The sequence below is a fragment of the Oryctolagus cuniculus genome, chromosome 4 (genome assembly GCF_964237555.1).
Source record: "Oryctolagus cuniculus chromosome 4, mOryCun1.1, whole genome shotgun sequence".
NCBI classification, from domain to species: Eukaryota; Metazoa; Chordata; class Mammalia; order Lagomorpha; family Leporidae; genus Oryctolagus; species Oryctolagus cuniculus.
The window spans coordinates 139552774-139573693 of NC_091435.1; the positions used below are offsets into that span (position 1 = coordinate 139552774).

A 20920-nucleotide genomic window follows, 5' to 3' on the forward strand; every position below is an offset into this window, starting at 1 on the left:
GCCTGGAACCAGTAGGTCTACTTTTTTGGTAGGTCATGCCTTCAGTACTCTACCAGGCGTTGACATCTCTGCATTTGTGGGGAGCAACTGAGACTAGACTAAGTTACTGGAATTAAGACTTATTCTATGCATCTGCTCTCCCACAATATGGCGCTGAGAGGGAGCAAACAGCCTCTACGCAGCTGCCTCATCAGTTTGACTGATAAGCTGCAGGAGCTGATCCTGCTCCTGATTGGAGGAGAGCAGCGTGCTCGGCGTGTGGGCAGCAGAGTTGGGATTGGTGGAAGAGGACTATAAAGGAGGAGAGAAACAACATGCACCTGGAACATCCGGATAACATCTGAGCAGCCCCCGAGAGAGCCGGCCGGCGGTGTGCCGCTCCTCCACGGAAGTGGGGAAAGCGGCAGGGGGCCGGCAGCTAACCCAGAACGGCGTGGTTCCTCCGTGAGTGAGGGACCGGCAGCTAACCCGGGAAGGGCCAGGCAAAAGAGAACAGCGCAGGGTCCAGTGTCGTTCCTCCGCGAATGAGGGAGCGACATGCATTAGCCTTCATGTTCTGCTCGTGCAGACCATCAAGGTCAGTCAGAAGTGGGAGTTCAGGGTCTTCTCACGTCTATGCTGAACATCCCCACAGCTGGGGCATAGCCTGGCTTTTAGATTCCCAGTAGTACATAAGGGCTTTTCTAAGCTCCCTTGGATAGCTCGTTCTCTAACTTTTCATTTAAATTTCTTGTTAGTTTATTTTTTGTTTTTCTACCACTTCAGGCAGTAGCAAAGTTAACTAATTGCTTATAATTGTTTTCAAATATGGCCTCTAGGGAAAAGGGTTTTTCATTGTGGTATAACTCCAGATCTGATCAGTTTTGCTAGGTCATCAGTTTGATAACTGCTAGACCATTTTTTGTAACAGTTATTTGTTATTTTTTTAAAGTTAAATCCAGATTAACATCCCTTTAAATATGAAAGGTAGCTTGGAAAATTGTATATTTAATTTTAATGCATTGTGATACTCTTCCCAGATTTTCATTTACATATATAAACTGAAATAAATATTTGAATTATTATTTGGAGTTACAGTTAATTTTCATGTGTCTGGGTTGATATATATCAGCCCACTTTTTTCTTCTTTTTGTAAGATTACTTTCTTTGGAGCCGGCACTATGGCACAGCGAGTTAACACCCTGGCCAGAAGTGCCGGCATCCCATATGGGCGCCAGTTCTAGTCCCGGCTGCTCCACTTCTGATCCAGCTCTCTGCTAATGGCCTGGGATAGCAGTGGAGGATGGCCCAAGTCCTTGGGCCCCTGCACCCACGTGGGAGACCCAGAAGAAGCTCCTGGCTTTGGATCAGCACAACTCTGGCCATTGCAGCCAGTTGGGGAGTGAACCATTGGATGGAAGACCTCTCTCTCTCTGCCTCTCCTCTCTCTGTGTAACTCTGACTTTCAAATAAATAATAAATAAATCTTTAAAAAAAATAAAAGATTACTTTCTTCGCTTCACCCCCTTTCCTCTCCGTGCCTCCACCTGTGTCCTCTCTCTGAGCCTCTCTTCCCCCACTTTATCCTTCCTAGCTCCCAGCTTTCTCATCCCTCCCTCTTTCCCTCTCCCCCTGCTTCTTCCCTTACTCTGTTTACTTTTTACTTCCTTCCTTCCTTCCTTCCTTCCTTCCTTCCTTCCTTCCTTCCTTTCCTCTTCTCTTTTTATCCCTCTCAAGCCTCTCATCTCTTTCATCTCCATATCCTGTAATTTCCTAATTCTTATAATCTCAAATTCTTCCTTTTCTTTTTCCTACCACCACCCGCCTCCAATTTCCATTTAATAGGAGTATTAAAACAGCTTCCTAATTGGTATCTTACTCTCCTATCTAGCCAAGAGGCTGTTGCTATATTTTGATCTTTCTGAGTACTGTTCTGATAAGGTTCCAACTGCCAAAAATGTATCTGTGATTGGTTCCCCATTGCCTACCAAATTAATTCCATGGTGGTCAATATCCTGAAAATTATGGCTCTAACCTCTTCTTTAGTTCTGTTAAATTCCTTGATCTTCAGTGAAACTGTTCTACCTAGAGTTCCATAAACACATGCCTTGCTTTCTGTTCCTATGTCTTTCCTCCCACTCTTCCCCCACTTAAATCCTTAATCTCTTATTCCGTCTGCCCTTTGAATACCTATGATATTTCAATACACAATTCAAATATCCCCATTCCTTTCTCTTATTATTATCTATAAATATCGCTTCCTTTCTTCACCTAAATTATATATTACTTAAACCAGAGACTGTGTCTTAAAATTCTCTGAATTTTTTTTAAAGATTTGTTTATTACAGAGAGGCAGAGGCAGAGAGAGATAGAGAGATCTTCCATCCACTGGTTCACTCCCCAAATGGCCACAACAGCCAGAACTGGGCCAATCCGAAGCCAGGAGCTTCTTCTGGGTCTCCTGCACAGGTTCCGGAGCGCAAGCACTTGGGCAGGCCATCTTCTGCTGCCTTCTCAAGTGCATTAGCAGGGAGTTGGATCAGAAGTGGCGCAGCCAGGACTCAAACCAATACTGGCACTGCAGGCAGCAGCTATACCAGCTACGCCACAGGGCCAGCCCCAAATTCTCTGAACTTTTAACATTACCTTGCTGTGATAAATTTAATTGTTGTACAGTAAGCTCTTTGATTTACCAAAATTTCTCTTTTCTTGTCTCCAGTTAAAGAAGAGTGTAAGAGTCCTAAAGTTGAGTGTCGGTCACAAAAAATGTCCAATAAGCAGGTAAGATTTCTTATAATTTGTTTTCTAGTAGCAAACTTTGTTACGCAATGGATGGCTTTGTGACCCTGCCTGAATTTTACAAACTTTTCTACCAAATCTGCAAGGGATGTGGCAGGAAGATTGATGAAACATAGGCTGATACTCTGTTGGGTGGGAGGTTGCTCAATTAGAGTCCAAGATTTGGAACTAGTGTCACCTGAAATCCTGATTCTGCCATTTAATAGTCGAGTGACCTTGAGCAGTTCACCTCTCATACCCTCTTCATATCTTCATCTTTAAAATAGTCACTAAAATATTGATCACCTATAGTCTATATAATGTCTGTAGATATTAAAATAATATATGTGGAGGCCGGCGCCGTGGCTCACTAGGCTAATCCTCCGCCTGCAGCTCTGGCACCCCAGGTTCTAGTCCCGGTCGGGGTGCCAGATTCTGTCCTGGTTGCTCCTCTTCCAGTCCAGCTCTCTGCTGTGGCCTGGGAAGGCAGTGGAGAATGGCCCAAGTCCTTGAGCCCTGCACTCGCATGGGAGACCAGGAGAAGCACCTGGCTCCTGGCTTCGGATCGGCACAGCGCCAGCCGTAGTGGCCATTTGCGGGGTGAACCAACGGAAAAAGGAAGATCTTTCTTTCTGTCTCTCTCTCTCACTGTCTAACTCTGCCTGTCAAAAATAATAATAATAATATATGTGGAAATATATTTGTATGTAGAAGATAAGTATATTGAAGAACAGCACATTTAAAAGGTAAATTCTATGGAATTAGATTGAGGGGGGAGCTGAGATCACTTATGTTTTACATAGTCAATGCTATTTTATAAGGAGTAGGTAGATATTTTATAATCAAAGAATAACATTTTTATGAAAGATTTATTTAATTATGTATGTATTTATATGAAAAGCAGTGCAGCAGAGAGAGAAAGAGAAATCCTCCATCCACTGGTTCTTTCCCCATATGGCCACAACAGCCAGAACTGAGACTGGCCAAATGCCAGGAACCCAGAATTCTGTCTGGTTCTCCCATTAGGGTGGTAGGGCCCAAACACTTGTGTCTTCATCCACTGCATTCCTAAACTCATTAACAAGGAGCTGGGTTAGAAGCAGAGCAGCCAGGACTCTCAAGTCTTACTCAGATATGGGATACTGACGTCAAAAGCAATCAGTTTAACCCCCTGTGCCCCAACACCAGCCTCTAGAATAACAATTTTAATTGCTAAAAATTAGATATGTATGCTTAATGATATATGTAGTTTTCTGGATACATATTATAATACACCCTTTAAAAAACTGATCTGTTATAAGCTAGTAATACATTGCATTTCTATTATATTATTTATATTATATTTATATAATATATTATTTATATTATATTAGCAGAATTTTTGGTATAGAACAGGTTCTCAGTACATGGTGTAATTACCTGACTTTTAAGGTCCTCTGCTGACACTCCTACACTGTAATTTCCTTTCCTCTAGAAAATGGATTAGTAAACTTTTGTGCAGTTCTCTCTTTTTTTTTTTTTTTTTAATTTATTTTTTTTGACAGGCAGAGTGGACAGTGAGAGAGAGAGACAGAGAGAAAGGTCTTCCTTTTGCCGTTGGTTCACCCTCCAATGGCCGCCGCGGCTGGCGCGCTGCGCTGATCCAATGGCAGGAGCCAGGTACTTCTCCTGGTCTCCCATGGGGTGCAGGGCCCAAGCACTTGGGCAATCCTCCACTGCACTCCCTGGCCACAGCAGAGAGCTGGCCTGGAAGAGGGACAACCGGGACAGAATCCGGCACCCCGACCGGGACTAGAACCCGGTGTGCCGGCGCCGCAAGGCGGAGGATTAGCCTAGTGAGCCACGGCGCCGGCCCGTGCAGTTCTCTTTGAAGCCTTTACTATTCTCAGAATAACATTTTTACTTTTTAAGATAGTTTTATTTATTTACTGTTATTCTGTATTTATGTGAGGGGGAGGGGAAGATAGAATTCTTCCATCTGCTAGTTCACTACTCAAATGCTTACAGTGGCGCCCCAGTTTGGGATCCTAAACTGGTCCTAAGAAAACCTTAGAGTCAGGAGTCTGGAGCCAGACCCTGAGCCAGATGTCAAACCCAGGCACTCCCATGTGGGACACGTGAGTTTTAACTACTAGGTCAAGTGTCCACCCCCAGAATAATGTTTCTGATGCTAAAATAAAATACCTAGAAACTTAAGGAGAACTTGTTATATTGAAGTAAAATTAGAATCACTGCTATTGTGGTTTTCTTAGGCAGTGTGGACTGCTATAACAAAAATACCATTGATTGGGTGTCTCAGACAACAAGTACTTTTCACAGTTCTGGGGGCTTAGAAAGTTCAAGATCAAGGCACTGGTAGAGTAATACTTTTAATATCGAAACAGAATGAGGGGCCGGCACTGTGGCGTAACAGGTTAAGCCGCCACCTGCAGTGCCGGCATCCCATATGGGCACGTTTGAGACTCGGTTGTTCCACTTGCGATCCAGCTCTGATATGGCCTGGGAAAGCAGTGGAAAATGGCCCAAGTCCTTGGGCCCCTGCACCCGCATGGGAAACCTGGAAGAAGCTCCTGGCTCCTGGCTTCGGATCAGCGCAGCTCCAGCCATTGTGGCTAACTGGGGAGTGGACTAGCAGACCTCTCTCTCTCTCTCTCTCTCTCTCTCTCTCTTCCTCTCTTCCTCTCTTCCTCTCTTCCTCTCTTCCTCTCTTCCTCTCTTTCTATCACTGTGTAGTTCTTTCAAATAAATCTTAAAAAAGAAAAAGAAATTAAATGAGATACAACTTGAAACAAAAATAAAACTTGAAAAAAAGTAGTTTTATTAAAATATAGTTCAAATCTGTTAGAGCCTGATGAGAGCTTTCTTCCTGAAAGATAGCCCATCTTCTTATACTCTTACATGATGGAGAGAGAAGCTCTATTCTCTTCTTTTTTTTTTTTTTTTTTTAAGATTTATTTATTTATTTGAAAGTCAGAGTTACACATCCACTGGTTCACTCCCCAACTGGCTACAATGGCTAGAGCTGCGCTGATCCAAAGCCAGGAGCCAGGAGCTTCTTCTGGGTCTCCCATGCAGGTGCAGAGGCCCAAGGATTTGGGCCATCTTCTGCTTTCCCATGCTAAAACAGAGAGATGGATTGGAAGTGGAGCAGCCAGGATTTGAACCGGCGCTCATATGGGATGTCAGCACTGCAGGCGGCAGCTTTACCTGCTACACCCCAGCGCTGGCCCCTATTCTCTTCTTCTTATGAGGATACTAATCCCATCCTGAGGACACCACCCTTACAATGTCATCTAAATCTAACTAGCTTCTAAAGGCCCTACCTCTACTGCCACCCCATATCATTAGGGTTTCAGCATAGGGATTTTGAGCGGATGCAGACATGCAGTCTGTGTAAGTGCTTTATTTCCTGTTCATAATCAAAGGAAATGCAAAATCTCATTGAAAGGGTGAGAAGATAAATATGTAATTTTCCCTCCTCCTAGTTTACAGGCCCCCCTTTTTTTCTTATGATATAAAAGACAAACAGCATATAAAACTTTTTGCAACAATTTATTTTGAACACTATTAAGTAGTAACTACAAATTTATTTGCAAAAAAAAGGTCATTCTCACTTTTTTATAGACTTTTGGAGGGCCTGCCAAATGTAATATTAAGCTATTGAAGAGAAATGAAAGTCCAGAAGTCTCAGAAACCCAAAAGGTTGTGACTGGTTATCCAAATCCTATTGATAAGGTAAAACACTATTTATTCAGTTTCTCTTCCCAAACTTTAATACCTGGGAAGATGATTGAGTAAAAATTAAATGACCTATTTTGAATGTAAAACTATTAGCTTTTCTGTATCCTTCTACCTTCATCTTCATGCACAAAATATTAATTCTTTTAGCCTAACTCTGGAATGGAGAACATTTTAGCATCCTTGACTATCTCCAAAGAAAATGAAGTCTCGTCAGCTCATCATGGAGAGCCTCTAAATGAAGAGCATTTGTCCCCACAGTCATTTGCTATGGTTCGTATTTTGTAGGAGCTTTTATGTCATGGTAATTTCTCTACTGTTGGCCAGGCACATGCACCCCATGCAGGTATTCCAACATTTTTCCCTCGTGTAGACTGATATGACTGTTATCATTGTCATCCTATGAGGAAAACCAGGCTGCCCTGGGCAATTCAGCCATCTTTTTCTTTACATAATAACTCCCTTGCTTTTCAAATATTGCTACTAGGGATTGAAGCAAAGATTAAACACAAAGATAAGTATTATTTCTATATCTAGAAATAACAGAGTTTTGTTTGGCTTTTGACTGCTGATTTTCTCTTACTTGCTACTGGATGTAACTCGTGTCTTAATTTTTAACAATGGATCTCTTCAAAAGAAAAATCAATAAACTATAAATCTAATGTTAACTTTCCTCTCCCCGCCTCCACCATCTCCATGTGAATCATTTTCAAAGAAGGGAACAAAGATGCTTAAAGAAATACTAAAAATTGATGGATCCGACACTGTGGACCGTAAGAATGAGATGAAAAAATCTGGTGATGAAGTCACTGTTTCTTCTAATAGAAAAGATGAATATGGACTGGCCTCACAGCCTAAACAAAATAAGAAATTATGTAAGTAAACTAAGTACTATTACTGATAATGATTATCATTACAAAAATTCAGTTCATTTGATTATGTGCTTTAAAGATAAAACTACTTTTATTCTTATAAGTATAATTTTTCTTGTTTTTAAAGATTTTTACTTATTTGAAAGGCAGAGTTACAGAGAGAAGAGGAGAGACAGAAAGAGATCTTCCATCTTCTGATTCACTCCCCAAATGGCCACAATGGCCAGGGGTTGGCCAGGCTGAACCTAGGAGCCCAGAGCTTTTTCCAGGTCTCCACGTGGGTGTAGGAGGCCCAGGCACTTAGGCCATCCTCTGCTGCTCTCCCAGGCATGTTAGCAGGGATCAGAAGTGGAGCAATCGGCCGGCGCCGCGGCTCACTAGGCTAATCCTCCGCCTTGTGGCGCCGGCACACCAGGTTCTAGTCCCGGTCAGGGCACCGGATTCTGTCCCGGTTGCCCCTCTTCCAGGCCAGCTCTCTGCTGTGGCCAAGGAGTGCAGTGGAGGATGGCCCAAGTACTTGGGCCCTGCACCCCATGGGAGACCAGGAGAAGCACCTGGCTCCTGCCATCGGATCAGCGCGGTGTGCCGGCTGCAGCACGCTGGCCGCGGTGGCCATTGGAGGGTGAACCAACGGCAAAAGCAAGACCTTTCTCTCTGTCTCTCTCTCTCACTGTCCACTCTGCCTGTCAAAAAAAAAAAAAAAAAAAAAAGTGGAGCAATCAGTTTTTGAACCAGTGCCCATATGAGATGCCCACATCACAGGTAGCAGTTTAACTGCTGTACCACAACACCAGTCCCAAAGAAGCATAGTTTCTATACTTTTGTCAGTTATGTCATAACTATGTAAGTAATAGATCCGTGATCCCTAAATATCATCTTTTTGTTACTTAAATTTCATTATTATAGGCACTCATTCTGTAGGTAACCAAACTTAGGAAGCTTTTCACATTCTAGCTTTTTTTCTCAGTAATTTAAAAATGTTTATATAACTTAAAGATGTTATTTAACTTTTCTAAAATTCTTTTTTCCCTATGTACAAAATGAGAATAATCTATTACTGCTGTATAGAGCAGTTAGGCCTGTTATCTGACACATTGTAGATATCTGGCAGTTAAGATGCCTGCATCCTATATTAGAGTGGATTCGATTCTATGTTTCAGCTCCTGACTAGAACTTTCCACCAATGTAGAAAGTGGGATGCAACAATGATAGCTCAAGTAGTTGGTTTCCTGCCACTGCCATCCACATGGGACTTGGATTGCATTTTCTACTCCTGGCTTTGGCAGCTGCAAGCTTTTGGAGAGTGAACCAGCAAATGGGGTCATTCTCATTCACTCACCTGCCTGCCATGCACCCCTGCCTCCACCTCTTCCCCGCCTCAATTAAATAAAATCTACTGAAAAAAAATCCCCAAAGTACTAGGAAATGAGTTGATCATTATCATAGTGACAGACATGCTTCTGAAATAGAGCAAAATAAAATTTTAAAACAAAATTGGGGGACCAGTGCTGTGGCATAGCAGGTAAAGCCACCATCTGCAGTGCCAGCATCCCACATGGGTTCCAGTTTGAGATCCAGCTACACCACTTCCAATCCAGCTCTCTGCTATGGCCTGGGAAGTGGTGGAAGATGGCCCAAGTCCTTGGGCCCCTGTACCCACATGGGAGACCTGGAATCTCCCACAAGGGTGCCAGGGCCCAAGCACTTTGGATCATCTTTCACTGCCCTCCCAGGCACATCAGTAGGAAACTGAATTGAAATCAGTTGGTTTTCACTTAATCCTTAAGTTTTGAGACTGCCTTGCCTTCAGTCTTTTTTTTTTTTTAATGACTTATTTATTAATTGCAAGGCACAGTTACAGAAAGAGAGGGAGAAACAGAGAGAGAGGTCTTCCATCCCCTGTTGTACTCCCCAAATGGCTGCAACAGCCAGGGCTGGACCTGGCCAAAGCCAGGAGCCTGGAACTCCATCCAGTTGTCCAACATGGGTGGCAGGAGACCAGGCACTTGGGCAATTGTCTGCTGCTTCCTAGATGCATTAGCAGGGAGCTGGAAGAAACAGCTGAATGGAAAGTGGAGCAGCCAGGACTCAAAGCAGATACCATATAGGATGCCAGTGTCACAGGCAGTTGCTTAACCTGTGCCACAACACTGACCCCTGTTTATGTCTTAATAATTTTTCATTGATTAATTATAATCATCTAAAAATTTATTGAAGCCACAATAATTTTAGGCAGTGCTGAATAGATTTCATATTTTCTTTATAGGAGATTTCATTTTTATACCCCTCAGGAATTTTGTGTTTGTTCTTTCATAAAACCCTGCAATAATTATATAATTTGAGATATCACTTTATTTATTTTTATGTTTCTTTGAGAGAGAGGGAGAGAAAGCTCCCATCCTCTAGTTAACTCCTCAGATGCCAGAACTGTCAGCTGTGCCTAGAGCTTGTGTACACTTTCTAGATCTCCCACATGGATGAGAGGAACACAGTTACTGGAGCCATGACTGCTGCCTCCCAGGGCTCTACATTAGTAGGAAGCTGAGTCAGGAGCCAGAGACAAGAAAGCCTGGGTACTGTGATATGGGACACAGGCATCTTAATCACTAGTCTTAATACCCATCCCAAGACACTGTCCTTTTTGTCTTTTTCCTAGCATCTTATATGAATAAGCCTCACAGTGTTAATGAGTACCATAATGTTCAGTCTATGGACAATGTGTGTTGGCCTGCTCCCAGCCAGATTCCTCCTTTGTCTACACCGGTAACTGAACTTTGTCGAATTTGTTCACTTGTTGGAATGCCACAACCAGATTTCTCCTTTCTTCGAACACCACAGGTATAGTACAGCTGTTCCATATGTGTAACTGCTTTAACACTGAGCTTAAATAAGTTGACTAAAAATATTTGGCTAGAAAAATATAATGTGGCTGGTTTTTACTTTTTTTTTTTTTTTTTTTTTTTTTTTGCTTTACAAAAAGCATGGATTTATGCTTCTGTCTTTGGTTATTCCATTTACCCATAACCAGAGCCCTCAGAGAAGCTGATGGCCGGACCCTGGCCGGCAAGTATCTTGGTGCAGTTCTTCGGAATGATAAATCTAGGGATCTTGGTCTACAACAGCAGTTGTCAAACATTCTGATCTCAGAAACTCCTCCACTTTTTTAGAGAAGCCCATATTTACAATATTAGAAATTAAAAGTGGAAAAAAAGTTTAAGTGTTGATTAATTCATTGTTTACTAAGAATAACTACAAAACATTTGGTGAGAGGAGTGGTAATGCTGTACATTTTAAAAACCTGTTCCGTATCTAGCTTAATAGAAGGGGCTAGATTCTCTTACGTGCTTTGTACTTTCAATCACTTGTGATATGCCGCTTTGGTGAAAGCATGTAGCCACACAGAGATAGCTAGTTGGAAAAAGAACAAAATTTTAATAGCCTTTCTAGGTAATTGTGGCTATTATTTGATACTACTTTATCATTTAAATGTGATGTTTCCTTAAGGATTAGTTACAGTGTAGAATCTGAAATTTCATCAGTGAGCTTTTGTCCTCTATATCAACTAGTGGTGAGAAAATGAGAAAAGGCAGTGAAAAGGCAGACAGCATCTTAATATCATTATTATGAAATAGTTTTAATCTCAGTGAACTCCTAGAAGGGTCTCAGGGACTCCCAGCACTACATGTTGAGACCTACTGGCTGCAAGAATGTTGTCTTACCCTTATTACATCTAAGTTCTTAACACATTCTTGCCTAAAACAGAAAGCAGTTTCTTCTAAGATCAAGAACAACACAACATGCCCACATTTGCAACTTCTGTTCAACATACTACTAGAAGTTTTAGCCAAGAAAAAAAAAATGAAAAACATCCAAATTAGAGAGAAATTAAATTAGCTGTGTTTACAAATGTTATGATCTTACATGTTGTACAAAAACCCTAAAGATTGTACCAAAACAAACAACAAAAAAACTATTCGAACCAATAAATAAATTCAGCAAAGTTGCAACATACAAAATCAGACAAAAATCACTTGTACTTCTAAACACAAATAGTAAACAATTTGAAAAGGAAATTAAGAAAACAGTTCCATTTATGAAAGCACCAAAAAGAATAAAGTAAAATGGGCCAGGGTTCCAAATCAAAGACTGTACTTTAGGGGACAAGATCAGCTCTTCCTAGACAGGTTATTTCATAAGCACCCATATTCTCTTTTTCAGACCATGACAGTTTGCCAGGTAAAGTTATCTAATGGCCTACTGGTACATGGGCCACAGTGCCACTCTGAAAATGAAGCCAAGGAAAAAGCTGCACTTTTTGCTTTACAACAGTTGGTAAGAACTATCCATGACTTCTCTATTAAATTTTAGTGTCTATGAAAAGTTTTTGTTACATTGTCTTACAGTTTTTTAATACTTCACAGGGCTCCTTAGTGAACTTCCCTTTGTCTCCACCAATATTTCCAAATTATCCTTCTGCTGTAACACCTGGAACCATTCCTCCAGTCTTTCCCCAACCTACTGGTAAGATTTCTTTTCCTTTCTTTTCTTTTCTTTTTTAAGATTTCAGTTATTTATTTGAGAGGCAGAGTTATAGACATAGAAAGGGAGAGACAGAGAGGAAGGTCTTCCCTCTGCTGGTTCACTTTCCAAATAGATGCAATGGCCAGAGCTGGGCCAATCTCGAGCCAGGAGCTTCTTTCGGGTCTCTCATGTGGATGCAGAGGCCCAAATACTTAGCCCATCTTCTACTGCTTTCCCAGGCCGTAGCAGAGAGCTGGATCAGAAGAGGAGCAACTGGGACACGAATCAGTATGCATATGGGATGCCAGCACTGCCGGCAGAGGCTTAGCCTACTGTGTCACAACATTGACCATAATAATTTTGTTTTTCTAAATATTTGTCATTGAATTGTCATTTTTACCAAGTTCTTTTGAGAAGTATAATTTTTAAGAAATCAAAACCTTTGTTCAAGTGTCCAGAAATGCTAGAAACTGAGAAGTGAGCCTGCAGCCAAAGCCGCCTCCAGCCTGCACAGAAGGCTGTTCTTCATAGTGAGCAGACCCTTGCTTCGCAGCAGCTGCTAGCTGATAAACAGAAGTTTAAATAAGACATCAAAAACACATGTGAAAAACATCATGTAACTTTCTGGGTCTCTTTTTTTATTTGTAGTAGACTAGATTAAGGATTTCTTTGAAACTAGCATTTTATAATTTTATTAATAATTTTATTAATCTTAACTTCATTTGATTTTGATATTTCTTATATCATCCAGCCTTTTTCCAATAGCATTTGGCTTCTTTATGTTTTCATTATTATCACTTAAGTCCAGTAATTTATTTATTTATTTTAAGCTTAGAAAATTACTTTTCTGTGGCTGTTGTATGCTAGCTGTTATTTCAGGAATTCTGCATCTCTAATCCTTACTATAAACATTAGATTAATAATGCTAAGAAGAGAAGGTAAATTTAGAACATGCTTCCATCTCCAATAATAAAGGATTTTAAAAGTATATACTCACCAGGAGATGTGGGAAGAAATATCAGCAGATTAGAGATTTGAAAAGAGTTTATGATGAGAAAAACAAGTGGAGAAGTAACCAATGTAGCAGAGAAAGGAGTTGGTGAAATAGATTGTCCCTCACAATTCCCAAGGATTCAGAAATTGGAGCTACCACACTTTAACAGTGCTTGTTGAAAAGAGAGATTGGCTGAAAGTTATGTGGAGTAACAGGACAACCCCCTCCCATCTGTCCCCAGTGCGGCCAGGCAGTTGACTCTTCAAGCAAAAACCGTAACTGTGTTCTCCTTGAAGGGGACCTCTGGATGCAGGAACACTAGGCACAGGGTAGAGAAAGAAGTGTGAGACTAAATACAATGGTTAAGATAAATTTCCCTTTTCCCAGCTCGTAGCCACACATATCCTACCCTACAGATAAAAAGTTGGATGATGATTCTTTTGAGAAATTCATTGACCTCCAAAGGAAAGATCTACTTACTTTTAGAGGGCATCCACCAAATGCTGGCTGTCTGCCTGCTCATCCTAGAGTGAAGCCCTCAAGTCATTTAATCCTGCTCCCTCCCATATAGACTCTGCTTCTAACCACAGTTTTAGTATTGCTTCCTTTTTTCTTTTATAAAGATTTATTTATTTATTTGAAAGAGAATAAGAGAAAGAGAGAATATGAATCTTTGGTCCACTGATTCACTCCAATAATTGTTGAAACTCCAGGAGCCTAGGATTCCATCCAGGTCTCCCTCGTGGATGCTAACACACACACACTGAGAGGCAGCAGGTAGTGGTTTCAGTAACCTGGGTTCCTGCCACACATATGGAAGACCTAGATGGAGTTCCTGGCTTTGGACTGGCCTAACATGACTGTGGCAGGCATTTGGGGAATGAACTAGCAAACAGAAGCTTTCTATCTCACAATCTTTCAAACAATAAACAAATCAACTTAAAAAAGTGTCTTATGAGAATAAGGAACCCTAAAGGAAATAATTGTTAACTCCCTTTTTATTACCAATATTTTACAGCTTGATAATTTTACCTTTTTCATATTTACCTTTTCATGTTGTCTAATTTATTCATACCTGTACCAGGAATTTTAAGGTTATAATTGAAATGTTTTTGGTCTTTAGTAGGTATTCTCCAAATGTTCCAGTTATGAATACATAGCAGCCAAAAGATGTGAACAGTATTTGGCGTCTTTTCAGTAGTTCTTAACATTATGACTCCCGTCAAACTTGCTTGTTGGCAGTATCAAGACCTAATTTTCTAAATCTTATTAGTGTTTTCCAAATTAAAGGTTTTCTTCATCCTGGGAATTGTTATGTATAATTAATAATACTAAAATATATTATGATTCTTTTTCCCTGATGCAAAAATTCCTCAAGTGGCTGAATTTTAACTAAGCTACACTGTTTTAGGCTGCTTTTTTCTCTCTCTGTAAAGGTTTGAACCTAGTGCATATCTTCTTTAGTGACAATGAGCTGCTGCCTTGATTATCACCATTTTTAATGCAGTTGTTCACAAATGCTGCATTGATGTTAGCTGTCTACATAAGAATCACCTATGGATTTTGTTAGTAAATACTTATTTCTGGGCCCTTCAGGGTCTGGTTTACAAAGTTTGAGGCCCTGCCCAGAAGTCTATATTTAGCAGGTTCCCTAGGTAATTCAGATACACACAGCAGGTTTGGGAATCATTGGTTTGATGCATTTTTAATAAAAAAAAATGTAAATGAAAAAATCCTTGAATTACAAATACTAGAATAGGGAAAAGAAAGATTTTGCATGTCATATGAAAATGATCAGATTTCAGGACTTGAGCTTTTTTGGTTTTCTTATAGGCTGGGATCACTATGGAAGCAACTTAGCATTGGGGGCAGGTGAGATTCTTAAGACTTCTTTGTGCCCAGGATTTTCTCTCCCAAATGACAGTATCATGACCCTGTTATTTTTTAATATAATTTCAAATATTCCTAAAGTTTATGTCAGCGTACGATACCCTTAGTCTTTGCATGCCAGCATAATGATAAATTCCTTTCTGTAGAAAGTCCAAAGAAGGGCTGCTAGGGTTGAATGTTCTAAGCAGAAGTTATAGGTTAAATTGGACATTTTGCCAAAGGGAAAAAAAAAAAAAAAGGCTAACAGAAGAAGGTCTTAAATGTTAGGGCTTCGATAATTCTGTTTTACTAAGAGAAAGATTTTCTGTGGTTTTTAACAGCTAACATAATGCCTCCATCTCATCTCTTCGGCTCAATGCCGTGGGGACCACCAGTACCAGTTCCTGGGAAGCCCTTCCATCATCCTCCATATTCTGGGACCATGCCCATGGCTGGAGTGATGCCAGGTGGTGTGCATAATCAGTTCATACCTCTGCAGGTGAGACCTGGAAAAATAATTATTATCTTCTTAAGGGAATTATTGTTTCAAATGCTCAAAGACTATATATTTATTCAGTTTTATTTTTTCAGTGCCAGCTCAAAATCCAGTACTGGTCTGAGTACTCTGTCCTTGCTAAGTTTGTGTTCTTCTAAATAATAACTGTTGTAGCAAGTAATACTGTACTGTTCTACCACAAAGTGATAGAAAAACATAATTTTTTAATATTTTACAGAGAATCTTTAAATTTTTGTAACCAAATTCTTTTAGTATTTTATTACTAAATTCTGGAGGTTAAAGTGGAAGTCACAAATCAACAGTTACAACTGTTAGCAGCATCATTTATGGTATCATTTGACACTAGGATTTATTTGTGGTTTTTTTGCTTATATTATTAATTAATGATATTTTTATTCCTAAAGGTTACCAAAAAAAGGGTTGCAAACAAAAAGATCATTGAGAATAAGGAGGCCCAGAGTTCTTCTCAAACCACTCCAGCTAAGACTAACCAGCCAGGATCTCCTGATGGCCCCAAAGGGAGTCTGCAGGACCGCCCATCGGCTTCCCTAAAGCCCTCTGAGACTGCGCCGCCTTCGTCTTCTATTCAAGTTGAAGCTGCCTCTCAGGGCCATGGTGCGTCTCACCGTAAGTCAGCACCAAGTTCTTCAAGAAGAAAATCAAGAAAACTGGCTGTCAATTTTGGCATTTCTAAACCTTCTGAATAAATTTGGTACTTGGAATTCAATTAATTTGTTTACTTTGCATCACCTTTTTTACAGGTCCATATCCATGTCTCATAAAAAATGAGCATACTACTATTTTAAAATAATAGGTTTAAAGTGAGAAGTTTTCCTTTTTAAGATGCCAGGCACTTTTCATGCTATTTAAAGGTTAAATATCAGATTGTGCACTTTAAATACGTGCAGTTTGTTGTGCATCAGTTATGCCTCAATAAAGCTGTAAAAAAAAAAAAAAAACTAAATTAAACCTTGTGCTAAAATAGTATGAGTGGGCTAAGCATTAAAATGTACCACTCTAACCACTGGCCTCCTCGTTAGAAATATCCCCAACTATGAATTAGACACCCTTTTAGCAATAATAGTAAAACTTTGTTTTACATTATCATTGGGGTATAATTAATTGGAGCATGAAAATTGAGCCTCAAGTATGATTTACTAAACGTAAGGATTCTTTTTCTCTTTTTAATGATGTAACAAAATGAATCAAGAGAACGGCTCTTCTGTATGTGTATTTTAACTTCTATTCTCTGTCCCTGAGGGGCCTGTGAAATGATCACACTTGTTGTGGTGCTGCCAGTTTTGCTTTATTCTCAATTTTGTACCAAAGCAACTTTAGATTACTGATCAGAAGAATATTTCATTTAATTGTTAAGAAACATAAATAGCAATCTAGATTTGAGTTAGTACTTTAAAAGTTTTCTAGATTATTCAAGAACCAGCATTAGTAATTTCTAATAAAATTGTTTCAAAATCTACAGGGTACAGTTACTACAGATTTATCTTCTATAGAATAAAGAACAAAATATGAATCACGTTGTTACTATTTTGTGTAGCTTTTGATCTGCTTACTTAACATACGTGAGAGCTCCAGTGTTGGTCCATGTGTAATACTTCTTGGGAGTGATGGAATTCAATTTTTTTTAAGTCTAAGGTGTGCTGTGATACAGGCACAATCCGTTTGTGATGTACATTATTTACTGCCTGTCTCATTGGAGTTCTGTAATTTTAGCTTTATGCAAACTGTTCATTGATGCTGGTGTTTCGTCTTTGCATGTCATGTGGAGGTGTGTTGGTCATATTATAACTGTTGAAATTATTTTAGAAAATGTCTCAGTGGTACCAGGGCCTGGGTTTTTATAGATATATATATGTATATGTGTGTATAATATATATATTTATCCTTTAGTTTTTGTGATATGCTTATATTTTTAAAGAAGTAAGTTATACTTTTTTAAAGAACCACAATCTTTATATGGAGCTGCTTATGATTATATCTGATTTCATTTAGCACATTGAAAGCTTTGCCATGAGTCTCAGTCTGCTTGTTTTTTTAAATGCTGGTATTTCTTTCTCTAATTGCTGGTTCCAGAGTTTCTCTAGCTATGAGGAGCATATTTGTATTTTAGTAGTGCCTTTTGTATAAGTGATAAATGGTATTTATTCATCATTTATTGTAGTCATGTGGGTTTCTATGACTTTGTTTTCTAATAATTTCCTAGGTTCAGATGTTCATCAGTTCCCACATTTCCTTGTTTGTTTATCTACAGTGGGATCTTAGTAATGAGCTCAAGTAATTCTCAGTGTTTATCTTTATTGCCTCACAAATTCTGTTTTAAGGGGAAGGGATTACAAGGAAAAGTTAAATTGTGACAGTAATGTTCTGTTAGCCTCTTACTACTTTAAAGTGTGGGATATTTTTCTCCTGACTTAACTGTGTGAACTCTAGCATTCAAGGACTGCCTCATTCATCACGCCAGTGAGACAGTTCTATAAACCGTGTTCTGCCCACATCTGTTACAGAACACAGAGGAAGGATCATGGGCCATCTTTGGAAAGCTCAAGAGTAGGTTGACTAAACATCATGCCACTGAGCCCATAAAGACACTTGTCCAATGTTTGAGTACAACCAGCTGATAATTCTATATGGATAGGCAGTAAAAGTGTTTTCTTTTCCTTTCTTCCCTTTTTCTTTTTAGAAAAAGCATGTTGTTCTAGCAGTCAAGATTGAAAAGGAGAGAACTCCATAATGACTACATAGTGGTCAGTCATTCCCTGTTCTTTTATCCTCATAGCCCTGTTTCAAGTGTGGGCCCCAGATCACGGCGCATGCGCCCCCTATGAAGGACATGGAGGAAAGGGCGTGGTTCCCTCAGGATGACCTGGAGACTGGATCCACTGGTAGTCATGCCTGGGGGAGTCCACTACACCTCTGAGAAACAGCTGGACTTTGGAAAACTTACAGTTTTTCTCTTTGGGCGAGGCAGACTAAAACCATCCCCCAGAGTTTAAAAATATGCTCATTCAGCTGTTTACTTAGGAGAACTTTCTGTGTAAATGATGGCCTGTAGGGTACAGAAGGAAAGATTCCCCAGATTACTCCGTGCTTCCACGTAACCAGAGTACTAAAATCTACTGAAGCCTTCTTCACGCTGAAACATTATTTCTAAATGTTCTTGTTCAATACTTTTCTTTTTTTTTTTTTTGGACCAAATTAAGTGGATTTTGAAGAGTGACCCTTCCGGTCTCTTTCCTTTTCACAACTTCCTCCATTACCTGGTCCTAACCTCAGTTTTACAATATGATAAATATAATGTGTTAATTGTTTTAGATATCATACAGACTGAAGTCTTAAACATCTAAGACTCAATTGCATGAAATTAAATTGACTTCAGTTGAACCTGGATTTCAATTTAAGATTTTATCTTTCAAAGGGGTACATAGCAAAGATCAGAATTTGTTTTTCCTAATAATGGGAGGGATGAGGAACTGTTCATGCAAGGTTTTCATAATTTCTTTATTTTTCTTTGATCTGATATTTGCTTTGGCTTTAGACTCCTTCCAAATTAATCTAGGTTCTTGTTTTTAAGAGGAGGAGGCAAAGACAGGGAGGCAGTTGGAAGAAGGAAATCGGTTAAATTTGTATCACTCGCCATTTCCATACCGGCTATGTGGCTTCTTCCGTTATGGGAGTGAGGTGCAGCCGCGCCCATCTCCTCCGAAGTTAGTCCTAACATGCTCCTCCCAGTTTCCAGAGCATCTTTCTTAACGCAACTCTGCACAGTTCCAGCTTTTCGAGGCCGCTTTATTTCTTAGTGCCATGTTGCTTCCATGCTGTGTTTTTACTGCAGAAGAGAATGAATTTATTGGAGAGAAATTGCTCAGCAAAGCATTCTCTTAGAACCACGTATCACAGAAGTCCACTTGTTGTTTTTCTAGAGATAGTGAGAGTACTCTAACTGGCAGTGTACCTGACGTCCGTTTTGTAAGCTTTGCCAGTGAAACGGTCTTTTTTGCAGGAGACTCCTTTCCTAGTCAGGCTGAAGCTTAAACTGCCAGAAATGAATGTTTTTCCACCTGACTTGATTATATTTCCATCAGACGTCCTCGTATTCTACCAGGGAGCAGTAAACAGTATTGAAATAGACAGCGTCAGATCTCCAGCAGAGGAATCAGGCAGATCATCGTGTTACACTGTTCGCTTACAGAGTTAAGGACTCAGACATCACAGATTCTTCTTAGAGAATCGGAGGGGAAACATGCATAAAATAGCTGTAGTCAAGAATGTCAGCTTCCACAGCTGCGTGCGTGCGTGTGCGTGCGTGTGTGTGTGCGTGTGTGTCAGCCAGTCTCAAGGCCTTGCTCAGTCAGTGCATTCAGCCATCTCAAGTGCAATTTCTGAAGGAAACTGTGGTTTCCAACAGATATATTTTTTACATAGCTTAACCTATGAAAGTTCATTTTTTTTCCAGCATTACACTCATTGCTATTGATCGTTTCAATATATTTGGTATACTATTAAATTGCCCAGGCCAAATAATTTTCTGTAGCTGTTTTAGTAATTTGGAGCCAAATTCTCATTTGTTTCTCCTGAAAAAATTAGAGTGAGAATTGAGGCCACAGTTTGTTGTAAGTCCTTTGATTTCTTTCTTTTCTTTCTTTTTCCTTACAATGAAGGGTTTTTCTGTGTAGTTTTGATTTTGGTTTCTTTAAAATTTTGGGGGCAAAAAGAGGGCCTCAAGTATCATATATTTTCTTTTGCCTGCGCCCAGTTGCTTCTTTGAGTGTTTTCATCTATTTGGATGTATAGTAATAGATGGCGTGCTGTGTCACCAACGTGTTCAACATTTTGTTCATTTAAATACTATAATTAGGTGTCATTCATATATATATATCTTAATTCATTTCTTTTCTCACATATATATTTTATAAGTAACTGGAATTTTTCATTAGATCTTATACAGAGCAGTATTTTATTAAAAATTCAAAAGGGAAGACTTTTATGTGCTCATTTTATAGATTTTGGTTTTTAAATATCTTTACATTGTTTGTCTGCCAATTAAAGTGTTTTAATCTTGCATTGCAATGGACTCCGAATGTATTTTTGTGTTGTACATTTGTAGATTTCTAGCATGAAGTTAGCCTCAACATGCTGTGCTAAAGAATTTTAAAATATGAGTCACTGAAAGTTTAAAACATCTATACATGTTAAGTGCTGTATGGATTTTAATTAAAGACTTGAGAATGATTTCATAAGCTGTGAGTTACGTGGTTTCATTAATGTTGAAGGTAGAAGCATTGCGGTTCTCACTTAAACCTCACATCCTTTCCAGATCCATATCTTGATGCTACATCATGTACAGCGAGACAGCGTGGCTGGCGGGAATCCCTAAGTTGTAGGTTCAGATAACTGATTCAGATCCTAGCTCTACCTCTGTGTATAAGTGAGTCATGTTCATGTTAGCATTGGCGAGTTGCACAAGGTCCAAGCCTCAGCTGATTCTCCTGAAGGCGGAAACAGCACCCCGTGTTTTGCTGATACATGTAAAACACCATGTGCTCAGTAGCCGCTTTAGCTTGGATCCCAAGGTGCTTCAGATTCTGGATTTTCAGATTAGGAGTGCTCAACCTATAGTACTAAGTAAGGATCTGT

The 20920-nt window shown here is 39.7% G+C and overlaps 1 protein-coding gene across 9 annotated transcripts in view; it reads left to right on the plus strand.

Moving 5' to 3' along the window:
* Positions 1 to 20523, plus strand: part of XRN1 (5'-3' exoribonuclease 1) — a 132090-nt gene extending 111567 nt beyond the window's left edge. For 3 of the 9 annotated variants that reach the window (XM_008266277.4, XM_008266280.4, XM_051859027.2), the window contains 10 exons: positions 2699 to 2760; positions 6382 to 6492; positions 6646 to 6768; positions 7211 to 7370; positions 10024 to 10205; positions 11586 to 11699; positions 11789 to 11888; positions 14716 to 14754; positions 15093 to 15250; positions 15673 to 20523. In XM_008266277.4, coding sequence (XP_008264499.2) covers positions 2699 to 2760; positions 6382 to 6492; positions 6646 to 6768; positions 7211 to 7370; positions 10024 to 10205; positions 11586 to 11699; positions 11789 to 11888; positions 14716 to 14754; positions 15093 to 15250; positions 15673 to 15975 — 1352 coding nt within the window. In that variant the 3' untranslated portion in view covers positions 15976 to 20523. The remainder of the gene's footprint in view (positions 1 to 2698; positions 2761 to 6381; positions 6493 to 6645; positions 6769 to 7210; positions 7371 to 10023; positions 10206 to 11585; positions 11700 to 11788; positions 11889 to 14715; positions 14755 to 15092; positions 15251 to 15672) is intronic. The other 6 variants (XM_008266278.4, XM_002716565.5, XM_070072690.1 and 3 more) reach the window with 6 other exon arrangements.
* The last annotated feature ends 397 nt before the right edge of the window (positions 20524 to 20920 follow it).